General features: G+C 34.5%; 2 protein-coding genes across 2 annotated transcripts; one reads left to right on the forward strand and one right to left on the reverse strand.

Moving 5' to 3' along the window:
- Positions 1–5,710: 5,710 nt before the first annotated feature.
- LOC111366968 (zinc finger MYM-type protein 5-like) lies at positions 5,711–7,027 on the reverse strand. Its single transcript, XM_022987647.1, has 3 exons — positions 6,622–7,027; positions 5,841–6,082; positions 5,711–5,746 (listed from the first exon to the last, which is right to left on the reverse strand). The coding sequence occupies exons 1-3, from the start codon at positions 7,025–7,027 to the stop codon at positions 5,711–5,713; spliced, it is 684 nt and encodes a 227-aa protein (XP_022843415.1).
- A 9,309-nt stretch (positions 7,028–16,336) lies between these two features.
- Positions 16,337–19,478, forward strand: LOC111366969 (UDP-glycosyltransferase 83A1-like). Its single transcript, XM_022987648.1, has 3 exons — positions 16,337–17,058; positions 18,323–18,613; positions 18,841–19,478. Exons 1-3 carry the CDS (start codon positions 16,578–16,580, stop codon positions 19,476–19,478), a joined length of 1,410 nt encoding a protein of 469 aa, XP_022843416.1. The 5' UTR covers positions 16,337–16,577.
- The last annotated feature ends 444 nt before the right edge of the window (positions 19,479–19,922 follow it).

Here is a 19,922-nt window from a genome sequence, read left to right on the forward strand (position 1 = left end):
ATTGTAATTGTGATTGAAGTTCTAGGACTACACATGCAATTATATGTAAGCTAATTAGAATTGGACTTAAATTAGAAATCCTACTTGAGTTTTAATTATAACTCTTGTTTGAATGTGAAATTATATTTTGTACTAGAATTCTATCATCTTTTTCTCTATAAATGGAGACTAGATGGATAGAAAAATACTACAACATTAATAATTCCATAAGATTCAAAATTGTAGAGAAAAAGAGAGAGAGAGAGAGAGAAAATATATTATTTTCTTGTAGTTCAAAAATTCAAGAATTAGTTTCCGGATTAATTGAAAGAATGTGTCGACACACTAGTGTAGTCTTTTCACTGGACAATATCATAGAAGGTTTGAAGGTTTGAAGCATCAAGATTCTTGCAATTAAAAGAGACGGAAGTTCGTGAATCAGAGTTAATTCAAGGTTGATCATTGAACTTAGGTAAAAGACTCAAATCCTTTAATTTTGTTATGACATACACATGAACATCTAGACAATCTTGCTTATTGAATTAAAGAAAATTTTAATCTCTGATTAATTTCGCTTCCGCATTCTAACAAAAAGAACTATGATATATACCGAAATAGATTGAGTGAGTTTAAGCAATAACATCACAAATACTTCAAGGTTTAGTTCATGATTCCAAACTACTAAATGACGTGTTAGTAAGAAGAAATAAACTTAAAGTACCACAAGGTAATCACATTTGTTCTTGAATTGGTTAAAAGTTATCTTTTTTCCAAACATAAGATGATTTATGCATGTATTGTATACTTAGGTAAATATTTTCTTGTGGATTCCGGATTTCAAAATCGTTGTTAGTTCTTAGCTCCATTTCGAGGTGTTCGGTATCATCTCCAAGATTTTTGTGGCCAAGGTCGTAATCCAGAAAATTTAATGAACTATTCAATCTTCGTTTGCTTCCTTAGGAAATGCAATTGAGAGAATATTTGGCATAGTCAAATTGTTGTTCACGATATTTAAATCAGCAGTAGAATTGGAGTTCGCTTGTGAAGGATTGCATAATTTTCTTCACTAAGAATGACATTCTAATCAATTTCGTGTTGAACTAAATAATGAAGATTCATCTATATCATCATTGTTACCGGGAATTGAAGAGGATGAAGATGTTTTTGAACGTGATCATTTCAAAATCCGCAAGTAGATGAAATCTTGAACAAGTAATATAGTAGTGTGTAGAGTGTCGACCCACGAGGACTAAGTATTTGATTATGTTCAAATTAATAACAACCTTAATCAAATGGCAACAAGTTTTGAGGTTTCTATACTAATATCTAAGTTATCAATTAAACTAGAAAGCGGTATAACTGATTTTTCAAATATGTTAAGTGTCGCTAAGATGTTGAATCCCCTTGCTAATCCATTTTTAGCACAACAAATTAAGGTGACAGTATGTAGTCATTCTAGTTGGTCGATATTCCTAATTTAATTGAAAACCTCGCTCGATAGTTATCAAATATATTCTCCTCGTGTGACCTTCCTATTTCTGGATGAAAGATACGAACATGATAAATGTATTAAACTATCATGAATACCTATCCTCTATTGAACCTTATGGTGTTTATTATTTTTAGCTAAAAACCTATTATCTCTCTTGATTACAATAGATTCCAATAAATTATCTCAATTAGTAGCTAATTAATTGAGAAATCAGTGAAAACAATAATAAACATCTAAGAAAACATACATACTGAAAACAATAATAAACATCTAAGAAAACATACATACTAAACGTCAAAATTATTAATTAATACCAAAAATCTAATAACAAGAGTTCATCTTATCCTAACAATGTAAAAATCTAGCCAAGCATATTGAAATTACAAGAAATTATTCTAAATTTAATGGATGCCACCTAGAAATCAAATAATTGAAGAGAACGATGAATTCTTCATATCTCTTCCCAATTCTTATGTAAATTTCCTGGTATGGGGACTCCTGATGATATTTTTGCAATTTCTCAGTTGAAATCACCCCCAAAAATGAATTTGCCCTCTTCTTAACGTGATTCTCTCAAAATCACCTTGTTCTTGATGTGTTTTGTGCATAAAATAGGCTCCTTAATGTGTATGGGACGTTCTGGTATTTATATGGCTCGTATCTAGGTCAAAAATATCGCCCAAAACCTTGCCAAATTGAGTTTTAATCGTATAAGGAAACTTGAGTTTTAGCCAAAATCTTACATTATGTGGTAACATAGTACATTGGGATGCGACCACGTAATTTACTTGTTGAACTCCAAGTTTGTCCTTGCATGGTAGGATGCGACCGCATAACTCAATTTCTTTCTGTCAAACAATCTTTAATATTTTGGTCATATCTTTCTCTATCGATATCTGATTGAAGTGATTCAACATAAATTTGAAAGCTAACTCAAAGCATTACCATTCTTTCAAAGATATTATTTTTCTAATTCGAACATTTATTATGCCAAAAATGGATCTCAAACAAAGACTGTAAATCTGAAGCTTAACTTTTTTATTTGAAAGTTGATATGTGATAATATTTTGACTATATTTCATTCATTTGACTTATTTTCTCATCCAATTGACCCCTAACACTCTCGAATCTTCATCGCAAGGTTTGATACAACTTTTTGTATTTGCACTTTTGTCCTCAAGCTTTTATTTTGCTTCATTTCATCATTTTTTTTTCTTGTAATCTTGTTTCTTTATCATCCAATTGTATCCAATTAAAGTCTTGACATCTTTGATCTTCATTTCATCACCCATCTTATCTATGAATTATTTGCAACTTGGTCCGTGACTTTTGGATTTCACTCTTTTTATGGATTTTCCTTTTGTTTCTTCCAATTTCTTGTTCAACCATTGAGTTTACCTATTTAATATAAAAATTTAGACTATATGTCATCAGAGGAACAATTAAATATCACTATTTAAGACCCTGAATAAGTGCATAAAATACACTTATCATCATGAATGAAGAGTAATGCAAATTGAATTCTACTTGGATAAGTTTATGTCTTTTTTTTTTTTTGGGGTTTTAAATGACAAATTTATATGTTTCTTTTAATAAACGATAATTTCAAAAAGAAAAATAGACTTGAAATAATATGGTGGAATTTTAAAATTTTCTACAAAGTTAAGTGACAATTTACTTTAAGCAATTGGGAGATAAAAATACAATTTTAATAAAAAGTCTAAAATCCATGAAATCTATAAAATTCTACAAAATAGAAATTCATTAAAATCTTATGAAATCTGTTAAATTCTATTAAATTCCATAAGATCCATGTGAATTTATAAACATTAAGAAATTTATTAAACTCTGAGTTAAGGGCACCCCTTAGTCATTGGCTCACTAGTCATAGGCCGTAATCGACATATTTAACTGCAAACTGCACAATTTTTATTTTTTATTTTTGATCGGAAACTACACAATATTTTATTTCACTTCGGGATGTTCAAACTAGAAAAATAAATGTTTTTGCAACATCGGCTCAATATATGTTATGCGGACTATTACAACACTTGTAATATAAGTAATATTTTATTCTTTATAGCTTTCCGGATTTCTTTGCTTTTTTTCATTTGAACAAACCTGACCCAATCAACTCTTGATTTCCAACATTAGGAACAAAGTTGAAATTGCCAAAATGCCCTTTTCCAAATACACAAAATCCTCAAATTACATTTTCTATCTAACCGTTACATGTTCTCACATCACAATTTTAATGAATAATCAATGTCGAATTGCTAAACTCAAAATTAAGTGTTCGCCAAAAAATTCTCCGAGGTCATGATCTTGCATGTTAAATAGGTGACAAATTCTATATTGTAAATATATGTTCCCTGTTATTTCATTTTAATTCTCAAAGTATTGATATATTAACTCACTCATTAATACGTTAAAGGATAAGTTAGTAATCAAAGTTCATTCCTTGCTTAGAATTAGCGTCTTATTAATGACAACCAAGTTAAATTAAATTCATGCGATCAATTTCACAGCTTAAATTTCACATTTTCCAACCTAGTACATTCAATTTGGCACTCAATCTTATTATTAAAACGAAATACTAAAGTCAAAAGATGAACTTTAATAAAACTTAGATGATCTTATTAAAATAAGGTGTTCAACTTTATTTATTGATCGTGGACTATAAAATTTCAATAGAATTACAAATCGAATATTCCGTTCTTAATAACTTAAGCACTATAAATATAAATTAATGTGCGAGTATAAATATATTTACTCTAAATGCAAACACCATCCAACACTAATATTATAAAGAAATTCAAGAGTAAAAGCTTTTCATTTGTTAATTTTGTACAAGTGATACTATGCTTTACTTATACACACGAGAGAGCTATACTATGCTTTGCTTATACACACGAGAGAGCCATTAAAGGAAAATAACGATTTCCTGATATCTGCTTCACCAAAATAAGAGCACTAACGGTCACACAGAAATTGATTTGCTAATCCCTATTTTAGGACTAGCAAAACTATAATTACTGTTCATATAAACTTCTCTAATGAATGCACAAACCTCTATAAATGTTCAAGAATCAGCTCTCTAATTTCAGTCACAAGAAGGTTTCAAAAAATCAGAAAGACAAATTTTGAAAATTGGTGGCAACAACTTTCCGAAATCAGTAATATAAAAACATAAAATTGATTATAATATATTCATCAATATAACGTATATACCAATTAAAATCCACCCGGAAAAAAAATTGAATATAAGGCCACATTTTTTCTTTTCCCTGTGGCTTTCTACTACTACCTTGGAAGTTTTCCTCTTCATCTCTTTCCATTGATTGGAGCTTTTGATTTCGACCTAGAACTTCTATGGCACACAGAGCCGGTCCTGTGTTTGAGGGGCCCTGAGGCGAATGATGAAAATTAGGCCCCCCATCGACAAAATTCAAAGGTGTATTATGCGACTCATTGCTAACTTGAAAAACTAACATTAAAATAACGACAAAATATATCATAGAAACGATTATATTATAAACCATCAAACCAAAAATTTCAAATAATTAGTTAAATACTATTCGTCTTGCTGTTTTAGAGGCAAAAATATCAATCAAATCTGAATAACTTAGCTGCTTAACCATTTGTTTTTCTATTGATAACATAGCCAACCCGTTTAATCTTTCTTGTGACATAGTTGATCGGAGATAAGTCTTGATCAACTTCAATTTCGAGAAACTTCTTTCCGCAGATGCAACTGTAACCGGTACGGTTAACAAAATTTTGTAAGCAATATAAGCATTTGGGAAACAAACATCCAATGTCTTCAAATAGTGTAGCACTTCAATTGCTCTTGTTGCTTCATTTGGTAAATAAATCTTCAAGACTTGTAATTCCGAACATAAATCATCTCCACTGATGTCCGAAAGCCCATCATGTTCAAGATATTTCTCAAGATTCATACAAGAGTTCAACAAACTTGATAAAGTTGCACTCCTTAACCTCTTCAAATTAAACAAAAATCCAAATATATCATCATATAGTTTGAATTGTTCAAATCGAGTCTTCAGAGAAGATAGAGCTTGATCAATTATAAAAACAAAGTACTCAACTCTAAATGATTCTTCTGCTGATTGCTTTACCTCATTACTACAGTTTTCATCAAATTGCATTTTTCTTTGAATTATGCGTTTTTCTGTAAATACAGCTTCAATTCCCATTTCATTTGCCTTTTTTGTCGCTTCATCCTTGGCAAGAGTACTCCAAAGAAGGATACAGCTTTGGAACAACAATTCACCATATCACATAATGCTAGATTTAGACTATGAGCGCCGCATGGAGTATAGAAAGCTCGGGAATTCATTTCAAGTACTCTTCTTTGCACACCTTTGTACTTCCCGCTCATGTTAGATCCGTTATCATACCCTTGCCCTCTAATGTCATCAATATCCAGATCGAGTTTGATCAAAGCCTTTTGAAGCTCGGTTGTCAGTCCAAGTCCTGTTGTGTCATCTACCTTCAAAAATTCAAGCCAATGTTCTTCAAATGTAGGTAAGTTTGCCGAATCATCTACAAATCGTACTATTAACGATATCTGCTCCTCATGACTTGCATCTGGAGTACAATCAAGTATAACTGCAAAATATTTTGCATGTTTAACTTTCTTGACAATTGCATTTCTCACCTCATTAGCTAACCACTATATCAACTCATTTTGAATTTTTTTGCCAAGATACATGTATTGAATCTCTTTTGCATTAGCCCGCCGAAGGTGTTCTTTCATTATTGGATCAAATTCACTAACCATTCCACCATTTGTAAAGACAGACCATTGTTCTCAACATTAAGCCTCTCATCATCTCCTCGAAATGGCAAGGTATTTTTGGCGAGTCTTTTTACAATAGCGATTATCCTTGTTAATACATGCCTCCAATGTTCTCTTTTCGCATCGATCAACAATTCAACGCTTTTATCAATTGTAGTTTTTGTTCGAAGCCTATTTTCCAATTCAATCTAGCTAGTCATGCAACATAAATGCTCTTCATTTCCTTCACGACTTTTAATAGACCAATGCAAATTATGCCAATCTTTGAATCTATCGTTACCAAGTTGGCCAACTCTGGTAACGTTTTTGGCTGTTTTAAACAACTTACAACAAAAGCAAAAGATCCTGTCCATAGATATTGAATAGACTAGCCATCTCCTATCAATTGTTTGCCCATTTCGTAGCAATCGCTTATATTGTGAAGAATCAAAATGCCTATTTGTACAATCTTTTGGAAACAAGATGCCATCAACTCTTTTTGGACCCCTTTCAACTAAGTAATCCCTTGTTCTCTCATCAATAATTTTCCAATTCCCGGGATTATCCAAATTTAGAGAAGAGCAACCCTCTTCTTCCTTGTCATCTATTTCATTAACACATGCATGTTTCATCACCTCTTCTTCCTTATCATCTACTACAACGTAGGCAGGTTGACTCACTTCTTCATCCTTATCATCTACTTCATTAACACATGCAGGTTGAATCTCTACTTCATCCTCATTCAATGTATTCATATTATTGCTTTTAAAGTACTTGCCAATATCCTCTGCTTGACTTTGAATTAATGAAATCTCATTTCGTTTCCTTTTTCTCTTTTGAGCACCAGACTCATATTTAGGAGGCATGGTGTATGAGTCTATATCTGATTCTCAATGATTAAACTAAAAAAAAATTACAAAATATCTCAAATCATCACACAGTTAGAGTTTTCAATGTAGTTATTATGTGCGCCTGCGCAATTGTTGATCCTCTAACAGTCAATCATATAAGCCGACCAGGCCACAATTATATAAGCCGACCAGGCTTCAAACATTTTCAATTTCTTCGATAACAAGTTAAGGCAAGCCATTGCTTACCTGACAAGTAGAATTTTGACAAAAACTTTGGAGTTAGGCCTTCAAAAATTCCCTTGTCACAAGCTCACAACTCCCGACCCTGAAACAAAAATTTCACATCAAACGCACCCCTAAGTAAGATAAATACATTAATAAGGAAGGATGAGGATGAGAGAGTGCATGAAAGAAGGGAGGATGAGAAATAAGACACTGAGATATAGATGCTCATCCAAGTTTGGATAGTTCAATTTATAATTGGAAAGAACCCAAAAATATATTGTAAGACAATGAAGATAATAATCCTAGATGCATCTCAGAAAAGATGACATGAAAAATATTATCTACTGCTGTTGCAGCACCAGTCCTAATCTTTATGTATATGATAAGGCAACGTTGATCATTTTGTCCTAGACAAATTTTTACGAGAAATAGCCACAGATTGTCAAATTTAACTTGCAGAGAAATAACATTTCCATTGACACAATTATCAGACTTGGTTTCAGCTGTATAAGGGATTATTTATGACTTAAGAGGCTATTTTAGTCAAGAAAATTAGAACCTTTTTTGTTTTTTATTTCCCTATTTGGAACTGTCAATTTTTTATATACTAATCAAAGTTGAACGTGTATTGCACGTGAATTTGTAAGTGAGGTAAAGATAATATTTAACCATTAAGTGGTTAAATATATTTTATAAATAAGTACACGTGAATTTTATTAATCCCCCGACTAGGATTTAAAGTTAATATATTTAATCAAGCAATCATTATTGTAATAACTAGAAATTTGAGTGACTAATTTCAGTCATATTTGTGTGCTTTACCTATTGCATCTGTCAACTGCATGAATTTATTACATTTTGGCTATGAGACAAACCTTTAGCTTTGTAGAAGTGTGATCTTTTTCTTGATGATAAAAAATTGGTGGTTATCCGTAAAAGTTATGTTCTTTAATACATTCGTTCCATTCTTTACTCATTGTGCTTTCATGTGTAATGTATTGGTAGTGAAAACTTCTCTCTATATATACCCAATTACCCATACAGCGAATTCATTTCAAAAATGAAAAAATGAATTTGCTAGAGAAGACAGTGGGAATAACACAGGATATTTTTCATTCAATGATGAACAAACAATGTAGAGGTTAAATTAAAACTAAGTAATACACAAATTCTCTCACGTATGTGAATTGTGAGAATGTGAGACAACGTGAGTGGGTGTAAAACTGTAATTGCAAATGAATACCTATACACACAGTCACACGACACACAGGCACGCACAAATGTATAAATGAACATACGGCGATGGATGGTGAGCCAGAGATCGAGTGAAGCTTGCTCGGCCTTCAGAATGTCAATGTTGTCGCCTATCAGTGGCTAGGGCTACGGTAACACTGTAACAGGGTTGAACTTGGAAGCGGAAGGAGATGTCCAGTGACTCCAGTCGAGCTGTCGAGGCATAGACTATATCAGTATATAATAAATATGTATAGTGTATACATTTGTATTATGAGAGCCGAGAGAGTCCGAGAGAGAGATTAGAGATACCTAGGGTTGAACTTGGAAGCGGAAGAAGGAGTCAAGGAGATGTCGAGTAAACTGTCGAGGGCCTCTAAGCGTCGAGCGAGAGAGACTCGGAGATAGTACAGTCGCACATTGGCACTTCAGAGTTCAGACGGAGAGGGGAGGGCTCACTGGCGACGGGAGGCGTTTGCGGTTTCGCCGGTTTGCCAAATGCCGATTTGGGGAAAAATGGAAATCAATTGGCATTGGGGGAAATTGGATGTGGATAGTGGATCGGGTTTAGTAGTTCGGGTGGGCTACTGGGTTGAGAGTTTTGGGCTAATTGGATTTGGGGCCTGGGCTGCCATACTCCAAACAGAAAAAAAAATTAGGCCAACAAAATGAGGCCCCCTTGGATTTTGGGCCTGAGGCGCAGGCCTCATCCGCTTGGCCTCAGGACCGAGCCTGCCTACAACTCATGCCACCACTCTCCCTCAAGTTGATACATAAATATCTTTGATGTTCAACTTGCCAAGAGAATTGTAGAAATCCTTACTTGATACTGTCTTTGTGAGTATGTCTGCTAGTTGGTCTTTGGACTTTACAAATGAGAATTTGATTATCTTTGCATCTAGGTTCTCATTGACAATGTGTCGATCCACTTTCACATGTTTTGTCCAATCATATTGAATTGGGTTGTGAGCTATGGCAATAGCGACTTTGTTGTCACAAAACAGATCAATCTCGGATGTAGGACCAAAACCAATTTCTGTAAGCAACCTCTTGATCTAAAGAAGTTCGCAAAGTCATTTTGCCATTCCACAAAATTCAGCTTCAATGCTTGATAGCGCCACAACCTTTTGTTTTTTACTTCTCCATGTAACAATATTCCCACCAACAAAAGTAAAATAACCTGAGGTGAATTTTATGTCTACTAAATTTCCAGCCCAATCTGCACCTGTATAGCCATTTACTCGTATTTGATCTCCCTGTTCTGTATTTGTATTCCTTGAGAAATAAATCCTTTTCTTGGCGAGGACTTTAGGTATCGTAGGTTGTGCATGAATTAACTGACCATACTTACTGCATATGCAATATCTGGACGAGTATGGGAGACATAGATTAGCTTACCAACTAACCTTTGATACCTCTCTTTATCCGCGAAACTTGATCTGGATATTCTTTAAATTAGTGGTTTTGTGCAATTGGAGTGTCCACTGGTTTGCATTCCAACATTCCTACCTCGGTTAATAAGTCCAATACATATTTTCTTTGGGAGAGAAATATTCATTCCTTCGACCTAGCCACTTCAATTCCCAAAAAATATTTGAGTCCTTCTAAGTTCTTCATTTCAAACTCGATTTCTAACTACTCCTGGAGTCTAGATATTTCTTCTTTATTATCCCCTGTGATAATCATACATCTTCATACACTATCAATGCAGTTACCTTGCCTGATTTGCGCTTTAGGAATAGTGTATGATCCGAGTTACTTTGTTTATATCCATATTTCTTCATTGTTAGACTAAACCCTACAAACTACGCTCAAGATGATTGTTTCAGTCCATATACTGCTCATTGCAACTAGCACACCACTTTGGTGCCTGTGGACGTTGTGTAATTCCGAGGGAGGTCCATGTACACTTCTTCTTCGAGATCTCCATGGAGAAATGCATTCTTAATATCTAGTTGATGTAGTGGCCAGTCAAAATTGGCTACAAGAGACAACAATATTCTGATAGTGTTCAATTTAGCAATCGACGAAAAAGTATCTTAGTAGTCCACCCCATATGTTTGTGTATATCTTTTAGCCACCAGCCTTGCTTTGTATCTCTCGATAGATCCATCCGCCTTGTGTTTGATGGAGAATACCCATTTGCATCCAATTGTTTCCTTCCCTTCAGGTAATGTTACTAAAGCCCATGTGTCATTCTATAATAGTGCTTTCATCTCTTCTTTTATTGATTGAGTCAATTTGTGTCTGTCAAAGCTTTCTCAATTCTTGTTAGAACATGAGCTGAGGAGAGTACATGCACAAAGGCCCTTAGGGATTCCGATAATCTCCTGGTGGACACATAGTTGGCTATCGGATAGTTTGATCTTCGTTCTTCAATTTCTGGAGAATATCTATTGGGTAGCTTGCCACAATTCTTCCTGAAAGATAACATGTATCCACCAGTATTATCCCAAGTCATTTATATTTGGAGGTGGGTCACAAGTGCTTACCACAAGGATATTCTCAGGAGACGGGGATGTAGGTAATGAAGAATGGGGGGTCACCTTTGCTATTTGCCTCATCATCTTTGGAATGATCCTTCAACTCCGTGGACTCATCAATTACTTCTTTAGGCTTATCAATCTGCAATGCCGTTTGCTCCTGTTCTGTTTTAGTACTTGGCCAGTCAAAGTGTACCCAATTTTGCTCTTCATTGTTTGTCTTCTCTTGAAGAGGAAAATTGATATGTGGTGAGAAGAAGGTGTTAGTTTCTAGGAATGTGATATCCATAGTCACATAGGTGCGGTTGGTAGAGAGATCATAGCATCAGTAGCCTTTCTGATTTATACCATAACCCAAGAAGAGATAGTGGATGGCATAGGGATCTAGTTTCATCTGTTGACTTTTGTGGACATACACATAGGCCACACAACCAAATATTTGACAAATGAGCATTAGTGTTGTGGGTATAGTGACATAGGATGCCAGGACCTGTAGCGGAGTTCTGAAGTTTAGAATTTTGGAGGGCGTTCGATTGAGTAAATGTACAATGGTGGATACTGCATCTGGCCAGTAGCTGTTTGGAACATGAGCTCCAAGGAGTGAAGCACGTGCGGTCTCGAGAATATGTCGATTTTTTCGTGCAGCGATATCGTTTTGCTAAGGGGTTCAAGGGCATGTCGTCTCATGAACTAAACCATGTTGTTCAAAGTAGGCACGAAAGTGCTTATTATCATATTTTCCTCCATTGTTAGAGCATATAACCCGAAGCTTGGCTGAGAATTGGGTCTAAATCATGGCATGAAATGACTTGACCATTTGTAGTACTTCGTCCTTATGCTTTAGCAAGTACAACCAAGTAATGCGAGTACAATCATCAATGGAGATGACAAACCAATGAACCCTAGATCCAACAGAGATAGAAGATGGACCCCACACATCAGAGTAAATTAAAGCAAATGGAATATTGCTTTTATTCATACTTTGTGGATAAGAGGCACGTTGACTTTTGGTCAAAACGCAGGTATTACATTTGAAATCAGAAATCACAACATTTGAGAAAAGACCATGTAGTAAATGTTTCAAATAGCTAAATGAAGGATGTCCTAAGCGGCGATGCCAGAGCCAAATCTGTCGTTCTTTGTCATTACTCTATATGTGATGTGCGCGTCCCACACTGAAGTCTTCCATGTAGTATAACCCCTCTCTTTTAGTACCACGCCGAAGTATCTCATTCGTGAGAATATCCTGAGGAAGACAAAATGTATGATAAATGAATACCGTACAATTTAATTCAGCAGTGACTTGACTAACAGAAAGTAATTTATGCGACAGTGATGGCACGAGTAATGTATGGGGTAAATGTAATGTAGGAGACAAAGACACCGTGCCAGCTCTTGTAACTGGAGAAATGACCCCATTTGCATTTGCAAAGCTTGTGCGTCGAGGTATGGACTTTTGATTAAAGTCTCTCACATCATATGTCATATGGTTGGTGGCTCCGAAGTCGAGTAGCCAAGCACTCATATCTTCATCCTTGGAGGTAGTAATTAATACGAAACCAGAATTACCTATTTCTGATATAGGGCCCGCACTTAGAGGAGACCCAATGTTGGGTAGTATAGACAATTGAGGTTCAGCGGTTACCACAGCTACCTTGCCCTTTCGCCCGTCAGTATCTCCTAAGTCTTTTTTTTTCTTTTGTTTTAGGTTTAAAGCAATTCTCACGCGTGTGTCTTAAATTTCCATAATAGGAACATTTAACCCCTTCAGCAATAATTTTCTCCTTTGGGCTGTGTGATTACTGTGGCCCATATAAAGCTGCCCGTTGGAAGAATTAGTGGTCAGTCTCTTCTTCACTCCTTTAGCTGCCAAAATTTCTTTGGTGGAACTGTCGACGTCGGTGGAGGTCATCATCGACTATCAAAGCGCCTCTCTGTGAACGTGGACGTAGGCCTGTTCTATGGAAAGGAACGATTTCATCTACAATACACTGCTGCGAATCCTATCCAGGCGGTCATTAAGCCCATCCAATAAGGTGTAGACTCGATCTTCTTAAAGCACCTTGTTGTAATGTTGGATATCAACGGTGCATTCCATTGAATTGGGGCGGCGAAAATCAATTTCATGCCATAGCCCCTATAACTCCGTATAGTACTTCTCCAATGAGCCACCAGATTGTCTCAGCCAAGTAACACGCCATCGAAGTTCATAGACCTGAGAAGCATCACTACTGTCAAAGTAAGATATTGCAATAGCATCCCAAACCTCCTTTGCCGTGGAAAATCGAATGAAGTTTCCAATCAAGGCTGGGTCCATAAGGTTAATTAACCAGCCCTTTATGATAGCATTGTCAGTTCGCCACTTTCGAAAGCCGGGGTTAGTCTGTGCAGATGGTGGAAGGTTACCATTCACGTAACCCAACTTATCTTTCTTGGAGATGTGCATCTCCATAACTTGGGACCACAGGGAATAGTTCGATCCATCTAGTTTGATGCCAATTGGGGTTGAATTTTCAGTGTTTGGGTTTGAATTTTGGGTTTTAGATAAAGCTTCTGCCATCTTTTGGGTGGTTTTTTGAAAGAGAGCCTCATGGCTGGGTGGAGTATCTTCTACATTGGTGATAACTCCTATGTCAGCCATGTGTTTGAGAGAATGTTTACAAGAAGAAAGATATGGATTTTTTATAAAGAGGGTGCCCTGGATCGATTTTCTGCTCTGATACCATGTTTCAAAGGTAAGCCTGTTTCTTCATTTTTTAGTATAAACAATTACATTGAGTTGGATATATATATAAATAGGGAGATCCTGCAATCTATATTTGCCTATACATAATTGATGCCTTGTATCATGCTGGATTGCTTGATTAGAGGAATTTACATTGATTTGTATTTCCTATTTTGATTTCCTACAGCTCATGCCAACAATAACTACTAATACAGTTACTACAAATAATATACAAAACTTTTGTGGTAGCATTTGGAAATAGTCATCAATTGCATATTTAGTAATTGTTTGTTTACTATCACGACTCTTTTTTGGTTCACGCATATGCATATAAATCCTGAATATCAAGAGTTGCTTAAATTCTTTGGAAAATGTATTGAAACTCTTACCTGTGCAGAATACTGTTGGAAAGGAAGGAATTTGAATAAGCTTGTAAATTAATGGTTTCAACTTTTGTGTATTCATACGATCATCGAAGATTTATTTTCTAAAATAGTATAATGTGAAGGCCTAAAAGATTGTAGTTTCTTTTCAGTTAAAATACTAATCGAATTTCTTTGTAAATCGTCCAAAGGATACTCCAACACTTACTATTGTAATAAACATTATTCATTAAAAAAACTATACACAGTAAAATGAGGCAAAAACCTTACAATTCATTAATTACAACATAGTTTTATGTTTCCCTTTTAAAGCAAATACATGGTTGTATCTACCTTGCTGGCTCGTGACGACTAATTAATCATCATAGGATAGAATTATTTCTATGTAAAATGTCTGGATCAATGAAATTGGTTCTTCCTTTCACCGCATGTCCTATAGTTATCAAGTCTATGCAAAGAATAAAATACTTTATGCTAATGTTCTCTTTTCTCCAAGAATTATAGATCTATAATTTGAAAATAAAGCACATCTCCATTTCATCTTTTACAAGCATACAGTTGAAGGAAAAGGAAAAAACTAGTTCTTGGGGTGCAATTTATCGAATCGACTTAGAACTGGTTGTATTAATTGTTGTAAAAGGATAAATGAGCCTATGTTTTTGGAAAATAATTTTTCTGTTGTTGCCCAACTGCATGAATCCATAATGCATCATGATCCTCATGCTTCAACTTCAAATAAAACACATAATATTTCCCAATTTTGAATTATAAAGAACTTTTAATGGATTGAATGTACCATCTATTGTATATGTATTACCAATGCCCATTTAATGTAAGCATTGTTATGGCCACAAATTTTATGGAGAAATTAAAAACTTCTATAGTTCTAATAGAAAAATTAAGCCTTTCATAACTGACTCACTAACGCAACTATATAATTTATTTATTTCTGAAGAAATAAGCTATGTGGATTTCAAAAAATTTGCAAGAGAATATAATAATCTTTTGCTTTCACTTCTAGATTCGGTGTAGAAAAATTGAAATGAATATTCAAAAATTTCACTCCCATTATCTTAGCAGCTTATTACACTATTACTTTATCTGATTTTTTTTCCTATGTGCCTAGATGGAAAAGAGCACTAACGAATAGAACATCTCTTCTATTCTTTAAATTCTTTCCTACTTGCCATGTTGGAGTTTCTCATTTGTTCCCTTATTTATCACACTAATATTACCTTCAGCAAAGTTTGAGCCATGCATTGCATGGATACAAAAATAGTAATTAAATAAAAGAAAGAGTTAATAAATAAAAGTTAGGAAGTAGAAAATCGCATCACAACACCTAAACAAAAAATTATAATTATAATCACACAATTTCTAATGCATTATTTTATTTATTATGTCCCTAATTGATTTAATTAAAACTAGACTTTTGATAAATGATAAAAATTGATTAAATGTGTGATTAAAAAGTTGATAATAGTTATGGATCCAATAAAACTTATTGTTAAAATTAATTGACTTTGACTTAAATTTTTATCAACTTTTCAATTATACCAAATAGGGACTATATGGCCTTTAATTAATATTTGGAAAAAAATTCTTATTATTTCTAGACGCCTTGTTTCTAAAAGTTAAGACTTGTCCTCCTCATCTTGACATGGTGTGTTGCCCAGTTATTTGCTTATGATAACATAATATTGCCATGTGTATAGAAAATCCATACATACACATTGACAAAATGCCACATGAAATGTTGCCACTAATTTCTACCAAAAAAAGAAAGGTTTTGGCAACAATTACATTCTGCCAACACTGCATCCGTCAATAAAGTGGGCAAGAAAATCTGTAAAAGTAGATAATTCCTACCTTTATAATCTTTTACTTTCTCCTTTACCAATTTTACCCATAACACTAGAACCCATTTTGCCAAGAAATTTGACAAATGGGGGTAGAAATGAAAAAGGGTGCGTAAATAATAAACCCCATCATTCACATGCTACAACATAGGCCCCACCTGATGAGATGAAAAAAATTAATTATGATTGAATTATTGGTGTCCAATTCGTGTTTCATATGTTGCAGTATATTCGATGAGCAGTGTTGGCTATAGAGTGGATGATTTCTTTTCTTTCTTTTTTTCCTTTTTTTTTGAATAATTCCCCACCCCACCCAGCTCGCTTGTGCCTGGCCTGTACAGCAAGATTTTTCCATATTTAATTCCCTCTTTCGCAAGAAGGAAAATCATAGATGGAAGAAAATACATTTCAAGTCCGATAAAACGCTTAAAAACTTCCTCAAAAGCCGTGCATCATGTCGTCCCCCAAAACAATCCATTGAACTGTCCTTCTAGTGGAAATCCCTAGTGAAATTCACGGTCATCGGGGAGAAAATTAAGGAAAGCAATGAAAAACCCTCATGTTCTACTTATTCCATATCCAGCACAAGGCCATGTGCTTCCCTTAATGGAAGTTGCACTCCATTTAGTAAAATATGGCTTCAAAACCACATTTGTAAACTCTGAGTTCATTCATGAACGAGTTATCAAATCAATGCCGGAGACCGACAACGTACGAAAACTCATAAAAATGGTTTCGTTACCTGACGGGTTAGAATCCTCCGATGACAGAAGTGATACGGGAAAATTGTGGGCTTCAATTGTTAGGGTCATGCCCGGAGAGATAAAGGTTCTTATTGAACGGATTAATGGTTCAGAAAGTGATAAAAGCAGTTGTATAATTGCCGAGACCAGCTTGGGTTGGGCTATCGAGGTTGCAGAGAAAATGGGAATCAAGAAAGTGGCTTTCTGGCCAGCGGCATCAGCGTTATTCGCCCTGTTATTCAAAATTCCGAGCCTTATTGACGAAGGAATCATAGACAGTGAAGGTTATTACAGTTTTAAACATAAACTAGTCTTCAATACTTTATTCTAAACCCTGTTAATTTTTATTTTCAACATCAAGCAGCTCACTTTTCCCTCTAATTTTATATTCTAAGAACGTCTCCAAGATATTATATTTTTAAGGATGATGTTATACGTACATTAGAGTGTCATATAATGGTGTCCACCCCCTCACAAGGAGGGGAATCCGCTTCGAATAAAATGTAATTTATTTGAAGTGGGTCCCCCTCCATGTGAAGGGGAGGAAACCGTTATAAATACCACATTATATACAAGTAGTATATTCCTATTTTTAAAGAGCGTATTCTATCATTTGAAGAGCATCTATATATTTAGAGAGTTAAAATTTTGGAAGTACTCTAACAAACTCTTTATATTTAACACTTAATTTTACTACTCCTATAAAAATAATTATTATTTTTCTGTCTTTTATTTTAATTAGCTTTCCTCTACATTAAAAATTGAAACATTTCAAATGCATTTAATTATAGAGTTAAAATGTTAATTCAAAGAATCTCTTTGAACATGATTTTAAGTATTGACTATTTAAAATAGAGAACATTGAATATTTATAGAGTCAAAAAAATTCAATTAATGGGATTTTTACCATGTTCTCTTCCCAAGAAGATATCCCCAAAAAAAAGAAAAAAAAAAAAAGAGAGGGGTTTTATAAGCAAGTTTATCCATGAACTTAGAGCATGTTTGGCTAACCTTAAGTGATATGTGGCTTCTTTTCTAACATTTAAGTTTTGCCAAGCATGTTTTCGACGTACTCGTAATTGGTCTTTGAATTTATAATAATTAAACTTTATAATACCACCTAGTTATTCTATAAAATTGATTATGCAAGTCCCCACCTAACAGTCACTCATTTGATTCAAGGAATGCTATGGAGTATGGTCCTTAGTTAATTGTTCAACTCGATTGTAATTTCTATGACCAAAGTTGTTTTTAATTGAAGAGTATTTATTTTATCATGTTTGATCTTGATGTACATTATGGCTGATCACAACTTTCGCCATCACGCCACATGAGCATGCTATCAACTAAATTGGTGTCGCCATTGGTTTTTATGTATGGACCGAATTGATTTTAGTGAATAAACGATAAATATTAAAACTTTTGGAGTCCACATACCATTTCTGACTATAAGTTCAAGAAGGATCTAAGTTTCTAAACAAAAAAAAAATAAAAAATAAAAAAAAATTGTATTCTATAACTACTAATATTGTTGAACCTTCTATGTAGGAACACCAATGAAAAACCAGATAATTCAACTTTCACAAGCGATGCCTCCCATGAAGACAATAGATTTCTTTTGGAATCGTTTGGGCGATGAAGCAGAACAGAAATTGTTCTTCAAACTCCTGGTAAAAAATATGCAATCGGTTAAATCGTCAGACACGTTAATTTGCAACTCATCTGATTGGTTGGAGCCTGGGACGTTTGCTTTATTTCCAGACATTTTACCCATAGGACCTCTTCTGGCAAGTAATAGGCTTGGAAAATCAGCTGGCAGCTTCTGGCAACAAGACTCACGTTTTCGAGAAACAATATTAAGCTATAAAAAATAGAAAACTTATGTTTATTTAAATTATATTTTTAACATGCCCCTAAAAAACTGAATTATTTATTTTTATCAAAGACCTTGACTCTTGCATTAGTTTCATAAATTCATATCCTCATTTACTCTTTAACCATTTTATCTTGAAAACTAAGATGTAAGAATAGGGACAACATATTTATTTGAATTTTGTCTTCAACAGGTTGCCTCTCGTGGCTTGATCAGCAACCACGTAATTCTGTCATATATGTTGCATTTGGAAGTTTCACAGTATTTGATAAAAATCAATTCAAAGAACTTGCTCTCGGCCTTGAACTCACCAAAAGACCATTCCTGTGGGTCGTGCGGGAAAACACTACTGAAGACGTCGACAATGCATACCCAATAGGGTTCCGCGAAAGAGTACAGAATTGGGGGAGGATGGTGGCTTGGGCACCGCAGCAAAACGTCCTATCCCATCCTTCCATTGCTTGTTTCATTAGCCATTGTGGTTGGAATTCCACCATCGAAGGCATAAGCAGTGGAGTCCCTTTTCTGTGTTGGCCGTATTTCTCGGATCAAATGTTCAATCAGAGCTACATTTGTGACTGTTTGAAAATAGGATTGAAATTGAATAAAGATGACGGTGGAATTATTAGGCATGAAGAGATTAACAACAAACTAGAACAACTTTTGGGTAATGAAAGATTTAAAAAATTGGCATTGGATCTTCAATCAAATGTCCTAAACAGCATTCGAGAAGGAGGGAGCTCTTATAATAATTTCAAGGATTTAGTAGCGGCTGGGGCACATTGCTTTCGCTTCTGTAATAGAGGCGCTTTAATAGGCGCGCTTGGCTAAGGAATAAAAACCTTGGTCCGCTTTCATTTGTCTAGTAGGATTAAGGATTGAAAAATGATTTTGTTCTAGATATCCTATTATTATCTTCACATTAAATATGTATCATTGGCATTGATAGTATTGAGTGCAAATTTGGTTAATCTTACATAATTTTCAATATAATATTTTGTGTTTATTAAAGTTAAAAATGTTAGGGCCTGCTTGGTTAGTGTTTTAGTTTTTAGTTTTTAGTTCATTTTCAGTTTTCTATTTTGAGGGTCTATGATAGAGCCCCCTGTTATTGCTGCGCAGCTATGGAAATCCCTTGCAATTGCTGAAATGGTAAACTGTGGAACAGCTGTTCAACAGTAATATCGGCCAAATATTATGATAAAGGATATGGAATGTAATGTAATGTAGATTTATTGATTGTACTGGAAGTGAAAAAAAAGAATGAAATACTGG

The sequence above is a fragment of the Olea europaea genome, chromosome 18 (genome assembly GCF_002742605.1).
Source record: "Olea europaea var. sylvestris chromosome 18, O_europaea_v1, whole genome shotgun sequence".
In the NCBI taxonomy this organism is placed as follows: domain Eukaryota; kingdom Viridiplantae; phylum Streptophyta; class Magnoliopsida; order Lamiales; family Oleaceae; genus Olea; species Olea europaea.